This window comes from Haliaeetus leucocephalus, unplaced genomic scaffold (genome assembly GCF_000737465.1).
Source record: "Haliaeetus leucocephalus isolate CR32 unplaced genomic scaffold, Haliaeetus_leucocephalus-4.0 Scaffold848, whole genome shotgun sequence".
Taxonomy (NCBI): Eukaryota; Metazoa; Chordata; class Aves; order Accipitriformes; family Accipitridae; genus Haliaeetus; species Haliaeetus leucocephalus.
The window spans coordinates 2,129,540-2,137,042 of record NW_010973284.1 but is presented as its reverse complement, the minus strand read 5'-3'; the positions used below and the strand labels follow the sequence as shown (position 1 = coordinate 2,137,042).

Here is a 7,503-nt window from a genome sequence, read left to right as displayed (position 1 = left end):
GGGCGCGGGGGCCGGTGCCCGCCGTTCCTGCCGGCTCGCTGTGAGGTGGGAGCGCTCTGAGGGGGAGCCGTGCCTCAGGGCCGCGGAGGTCGGGCCGAGAGCCGCCTGGCGATTCGCCTTTTCCTCGCTTGCGGTTGACCGAAGCGCGCCGGGGTAGCGGCCGGTTGCCGGCCGCCCCGGGGTGAACCCGGGTCCGCTGGAGTGTGAGGGGCTTGGCCGAAGAGGGACACTTGTTTCGGTGCATCGAGCTGCAGATGTCGGTTTTGCTGGCCTCTCTCTGTGTACTTCCAAGCGTGCGGTCGTGTCTTTTCACTCACCTCGAAGATGGCAGCGGCAGGGCGTTGTGGGGGTCAAGCTAAAGCGTTGTAACATGGCTGTGAAAATCACAGTTTTAGTCCCATACGTTCATAAGTCTGTGTTTCGTTTCGCAAGAAGTGTCTGGCCCTTTGTGGTAATTTGGCTTCTAATCACGTACTGAAAGGAAGCGTGAAGAACCATGAGGGTTGCTTATCGTTATATAGAAAATGACCACAGAGAACCTTCCGTCAACTCAAGAAAGTGTTTCCGTTTTAAGAGATGACAATACAAATATTTTGAACCAATAAACTCTGTTGCAACCTTTTTATTCTGAACGTTTCATCTTTGTGCTGGAGTTGATTTGAAAGTGAAATTAATAAACAGCAAATATGATTGTTTTCATTATCTCTACTTAAAACTGTAAAATCTGGACACGGTATGATGAAAGATGGAAGAAAAATAGTTGTTATAGTCTCAGGATCTGTCAATACCATGTCATAGGGTATAATACAGAAATGTCTAAAGAGGGTCCAGCCAAATATTGAATGTCAGTGTAGCACCTAACAGTGTCCTGAAAACAACATCGTGTTAGCAAAGTTTCGGGCACACGCTGCTCCTCTGGTTTATGCCAAGCCTCCTGATAGGACTTAGTAACATGGGCAACGAGTCCAGTAAATCTAGAGCAGAGCAACCCCACACACATAAATTTGCAGGGAGATGCTTTCTGATCTCCAGGTAGCTCAGAGAGCAACACTGTAATTGGCATAAACCGAGGTAATACTGCATTATCCTCAGGAGACCCAGTGCTGTTCAGCTCTTTGCTACCCTGCTTCTCCCCTTTGTTCAGTTATAGCTGTGGGGTAAGTTGGATCGGCTCACGTGTACAGCCTAGAGCAGGCATGCATGACTGGACTGAAAGAGAGGGCAGATCAATCTCTTCGGGCAGCATTCTGCAGTTAGGTCTGCCTAAGCTAAACAAAACTAGTGTTATCTATTCCAACATCTCTATACTCTATATCCTTGAGGATACAGAAGTCTCTTTATTCATAATAGATGGCTTTTTAAAAATGTGATTTTACCAAACAACGGTTAACTAAGCTATCCATACGGGCTAATAATCACAGATATATGAAAAGTTATTTTCTATCTTTTTTTTTTGAAGTCTTGATTTGTATTAGAGGAGGTCGTACACAATGTGTTTAAGACTGGTGCTTTTTAAATAGGTTCCAAGTATGAGATTGGTGAGAGAAGCAAAAGACTAATCAGTATTCAGAAGTTTAACAGTGTCTTTAAGATCCTTTTTTTCCGTGGCCACCTTTGATTGCTAACTTAATTCTGCCTGCCCTAACATAATTCTCAATCATACTGGGCAACAGCACTATCCAAATTACATTGAAAGAGAATTCTGCATTTAAATTTACAAGTTTTTGGTTTACATCTTCATTTTGTTATTAACATTTTCTTTTTCAAAAGTGTTACAATTTGAGCCTGATTTTCTGCTTTATTAAATTCTGCTACTTGCAATGGGGTCTTTTTGAGACTATTAGCAGCTAGTAAATTTGCTTTTTCTCCTTGTGACCAGTTTACGAGGGAATTTGCAGCATTAAAATGACTGGCCTTGCATGCACAATGCAATGGAGTATCCTTGCTGCTGTCTAAGGCATTAATGGCTGCCCCGTAGCTCAGTAATAGATTTATCAAGTCGCTGTGTCCATATTCTGCTGCAATATGCAGTGCAGTCTTTCTCCAAATGTTTCTGTCATCAATATTTTTATTTTTTCCTGATGACAGAAGAATTTTTATGATGTCTGTGTTGCCTTTGACAGCTGCGTAGTGCATAGGAGTACATCCATCCATGTCCTTAGCTCCATGTCTTCCTTTATTAGCTAACAGAAGTTTCACGATACTGAGATGTCCTCTCACAGCTGCAGTGTGCAGGGGAGTCTTTTTCTCCTTGTCTTGTGCGTTGGGGTCAGCATTAGCATTCAGAAGCATCTCTACCATTGCTTTGTCTCCCCTTTCAGCAGCAAAATGTAAAGGTGTTTTTGACTGCTTATCCTTAACATTAGCGTTTGCTTTGTGGTACAACAGCTGTTGGGCAACATCAGTGTTACCTCTTTGACTTGCAATATGCAGGGGAGTAACAAACTCTTTAGTGACAGCATTAATTTTGGCGCCGGCATTAACTAAAAGGCCAACTAATGCTCCTTTATTATGAAGTGCAGCAATATGGAGCGGGGTTTCATTGGCTTGGTTCATAAGGTTAGTTTCTATCCCTTTGCGCAGAAGCAGATTTGCGATGGAAGCAGCCCCAGCTTGAACTGCCAAGTGCAAAGCTGTGTCTGAAGCAGGAGTCTTTATGCTGAAGTCTGCTCCCTTTCCGATTAGAACTTCTGCTGATTCAGCTTTGCCCGTTTCACACGCCAGGAGTAAAGGAGTGTACTGCATTTCATTGTAGGCGTTTATATCTGTACCTCTGTCAATTAAAGCTGCTACAATACCATGCAGATTTTTCTGTACAGCTCTAAAAAGAGCTGACTCCATTATGTCAGATGACAAATCTTTAGAATATTCTAGTAGTATTTTGAAGATGGATGGGTGGTTGCTGTTGAAGGCTCTTTCGGCCATGTTGGAATCAACACTGGCTCCGGCTTCTAGCAGTACTTTTGTGGTATTTTCAGACCCCTGAGAAACAGCATAACTGAGAGCAGTCTGTCCCCTTTCATCCTTTCCATCTGTGGAGGCACCAGCCTTTAAAAGCATTTTTGCCAGACTGCTCTCATCTTTAAGAGCTGCCAAGTGCAAAAAGTTGCGCTGGTTCCTGTAGCTTCTTGCCTCTTCTTTCAGGAGCTTCTTCAATATGTGACTGTGGTTATTCTGTGCAGCCAAATGAACTGGTGTCTTGCCTTCCATATCCAAACTGTACATATAAGCACCACATCGGAGAAGCACTTTCACTGCGTCACCATGGCCTTTCTCAGCAGCCCTGTGCAGTGGTGTTCTTCCTTTCTTGTCCTTCACATCTATCTTTGCACCTTTGCTGATCAGATATTCCATTATTGTTAGATGTCCATTAGCAGCTGCAACATGCAGAAGTGTTTCACTTGAAGAGTTTAGTGCATTAATATCATTATATTTCAATGTCCTCTCTAACTCAGAAAGATAGCCTTTAGCGACTGCATCAAAGATGCCAACACCAGCATGATCTTTTCTAGGTTTTGCTGCCCTTGAAAGTTGAGTTTCTTTTCCTTTCTTCTTAATAGCCCATTCTTGCTTTTTTCTTCTAGGACTGTCTTTTTTTTCCTGGTGCTGTTCACTGCTGTTTTCAAACCAAACCTTGTCTTTTTCGAGTAAATATCCTACCAGTTGTCTTCTAGCATCTCCAATGCTTTCATTTACTTCACTGACGTATTTTCTTATTTTGCTATAAAGTTTTGGCTCCACTTGCTTTAAACATGGATAAAAAAAGAGCCTGCAGGCTCGTTCACCTTGAGAAATTAGTATGTCTAAAACTCGAGAGTTCTTTTGTGTTCGTGTCCTGTAGAAACTCATGACCATCTTTTTTTCTGGGGTAAAAATACCATTGTCTATCAGCCAGTTCAGAAGGCGGTCTGGGTCTTTTATGCCTTCTACTAGCTCTTCTTTTTTAGTCCTTAGGACTTCAATTGCGTATGGATTTGTAAACAGGCTAGTTGAATGCATGATCATGTTGCTAATCAAAAAGTGAATTGAGCTATTGTTTGATGTTTGAAGTCAATATGAAATGGCAAAGCAGGCTCACATCATTCCACACATTCTTTTCATAGAACAATGAACTGTTGTAGTTCAGTGATAAATCTTTAAAGAATTATAAAGAATTCAAAACTCCCTCACCTTTGGTTTTCTAGTTGTTAGAAGTCCTTTGATCTTCTCTGTTCTTCCTTAGCAACAAGTGAAGTTTAATAACAAAACAAAAATCTCTGATATGTAAAGATATTCCACTTCGAAGACTTCTTCCAGATTTTTTACACATAATTAGGGAGAAAAAAATGTTTTTGTGAATCTGATAATTGAATACTTGTTTATCGAGTTCCTCTGTTCCTCTGGCCAAGCAGTTTTTTGTAGGTGCCTAAATGACCAGTCTATTAAACATGACAAAAGAAAATTCACAGCATAGTTACTGTTGCCATGATTACATACCTTGTATGATCTTAAATGAAAGAGTACACATTGCCAGCTACATAGGTGAAAACCCTATAATGTAATGAAATAAAAACATAAAGAGAAGATAAAAATAAACTGTATAAGCGGCTAGTTATGAAAAGTGATCCAGCCTTTCTAATATGAGTTACAACTTCAGTCTACGAGGTATATTTAACTTAAAGGCTATTTAGCTTGTCATTCCTGCTGTAACCTGGAGTCTGTCTGGAACTTAATTCTTTTACATGAGGTGGATCAAGGCGTGTGATTCAGTATGCAACATTTAAAGTATAATTAAATAGAGCTTCAAATCTGTGAATATGTATAGTCTTCGATAGGGGTGTAGGACTTTTGAATCTAGCTGTAATTAATTTAACTTATTGGTGTTAAAATTCCTCATGGAGAGAAGGAAATAAAATAATAATCATCTACACATTTTGAAACCAGTTGAGAGAGAAATTGAGATTACAGAGTTCTGTAAGAGCTAGAAGTAAAATGAGCTGAAAAGCTGAAAGCTTGAGCTTATTTAAGCAAATGGGAAACTTTGCCATCTGTTTCTTAGTTTGGTGCCCTTTCTGTTGGGTCCTGCTGCCTTTGCATGTATTTTCTTTAATAGTATGTACTGTGTGACTGATAAGATTTTTAATTTTTTTCTGTTGACTTTAGTTTTATAAGTAAGATTGCAAAGCTTATTCTATTAAAAAAAAAAAAAAGATTTATTGAAGAAATAGCCGGGAAAGGCAAGACTTTTAATATATATTTTGAAAGCCAGCCAGTTACCAAGTCAGCAAATTTGACAGCCAATTTAAGAGCCCAATAATTCCTCTGAAATGCAAAGGGCACTACACCAAGAGTAGCAAAACCTTTGTCATTTAGTTAATGATTGTTAACGCATAACATGGGAAACTATGGTTTATTGTAGAGTGTCAGGAGGTCTGAATTGTGTTCCCAAATCTGCTAATGACTCAGTCTGTTATCTGCAAATTATTTAGTCTTCAGATTTGACTTAACAAAGTACTGAAGATCTATCCATGTCTTGAGTAAATTAATAGTCCTTACTTAAAGTTTGGTGAAATGGGATCTTTATGTCATCATTATTATTGGTCCCATGCAAAGCAGGGATAGCAATACTTGATTACCTTCACAGGGAAGTTTTGAGTTCTGGCAATGGAAAATGTTACGTGAGTGCTGAGCAGTATTGTTAATATAGACAGCACAAGAACTTTTGGAGCTCCTGGAAAATTTAAAACCAGAAATTGTGATATTCTTTAAGAGTCTATCAGTATGACAGTAATTTCCTAGCATTCTGAATACAGAAATTTTACTAGTTGTCATGGTTTAACCACAGCCGGCAGCTAAGCATCACGCAGCTGCTCGCTCATTCCCCCCACCCGGTGGGATGGGGGAGAGAATTGAAAAAAAAGTAAAACTTGTGGTTTGAGATAAAGACATTTTAATAGGACAGAAAGGAAGACAATAATAATGATAATAACAATAAAATTAATAATAAAATTACAATAATAATAATAATAAAAGAATTGGAATATTCAAAACATTATGCACAGTGCAATTGCTCACCACTTGCTGACCGATGCCCAGTTAGTTCCCGAGTGGTGATCTGCCCCCCTGGCCAACTCCTCCCAGTTTATATACTGGGCATGACATCACATGGTATGGAATACTCCTTTGGCCAGTTTGGGTCAGCTGTCCTGGCTGTGTCCCCTCCCAACTCCTTGTGCCCCTCCAGCCTTCTTGCTGGCCGGGCATGAGAAGCTGAAAAATCCTTGACTTAGTCTAAACACTACTTAGCAACAACTGAAAACATCAGTGTGTTATCAGCATTGTTCTCATGCTGGACCCAAAACATAGCACTCTACCAGCTACTAGAAAGAAAATTATCTCTATCCCAGCCGAAACCAGGACACTAGTAAACAGTACAAATGAAAGGGTGCAGTACTCCTAACTGGCCTTGAGGAGGAACATTTGAACAATATATGCAGGCAGCATCTTTCAGAGCCACCGTGGGACTTTATTTTGGGAAAATAATCTGCAGCAAATTACTTGTTACTAGATGCAAATCACAGTCTTCAAAATATAATTATGCATTTTTTAAAAAAAGTTCTTCATTATAAATATGTGACTTATGAGGCAATTCTGTCTTAAAGCAAGAATCCCATTTGACAAGAAAATTTTAGAAGCTTGTTGTATGGATTCATTTTTAGAAATTATGTCTTAAAAGCTTTTATTTTTTAAGTAGCATTTTAACTACTTTTAGAATTAAGCCTTTGTTCCAACAACGACTTCACAAAAAGATCAAAAATCCTAACAGTTGAAAAGAGATTCAGTATTGGCTATTTGAAGCATGCTTTTTGTTTATATCTTTTTAACTTATTAACTCTATTTATTTGACATATAAATGTTTTAGAGAAGGGAAAAATATTAAGGTTCCACCCCTCTTCTCCTTTAATTAAGTGCATGAGACCACAAACATGTGGGATCATCAGGAAGCTTTTCATTAAAAATAAGAATGGCAAAATTTAATATTACTAAAGATCTAAGAAAAGAAGTAAGTTGGAGAGAGGAAGAGGCAAATCTTTGGCTGCCTTCTTTATCTTTTACATTTATTTGTTGTCTGAGGGGCATAAGGTGATTTTTTCTTTTCTTGCTAAGTACTTCACAGGCCACTTCTTTTATTTCTGCTGGCTTCTTTAGCTCCACGTATCCAAGGACTGTTCCTTATTAGTTTATTTTGAAAAGAAAATTATGGGGTTTGCTTCTGTCTTCTTTGTCAGATAGCACTTAAGGATTTTTGTGTTCAGCAGTATAGGTATATAGCAGGAATATATAGCAGATCAGCTTATATGAATTGAGGAAGTTTTATGTTTTACTCTAGAAGGATGTAGTAAAAAAATTCTGATTGGTACAAGTGCAGGTTCAGCTTCAATAGTGTCATCAAAGAAACTTCATGCTGTAGGTGTGTTGATTGTGTTTTAATTCAGTGTATTGTCAAGAAGCCTGTAGCGAGTA

General features: G+C 39.1%; 1 protein-coding gene across 1 annotated transcript; it reads right to left on the bottom strand.

Annotated features, from left to right (window-relative positions):
• Positions 1–74: 74 nt before the first annotated feature.
• On the bottom strand, positions 75–4,005 carry LOC104841178 (ankyrin-3-like). The gene is made up of 3 exons (XM_010582693.1): positions 3,879–4,005; positions 1,777–3,473; positions 75–317 (listed from the first exon to the last, which is right to left on the bottom strand). The coding sequence occupies exons 1-3, from the start codon at positions 4,003–4,005 to the stop codon at positions 75–77; spliced, it is 2,067 nt and encodes a 688-aa protein (XP_010580995.1).
• Positions 4,006–7,503: the final 3,498 nt, after the last annotated feature.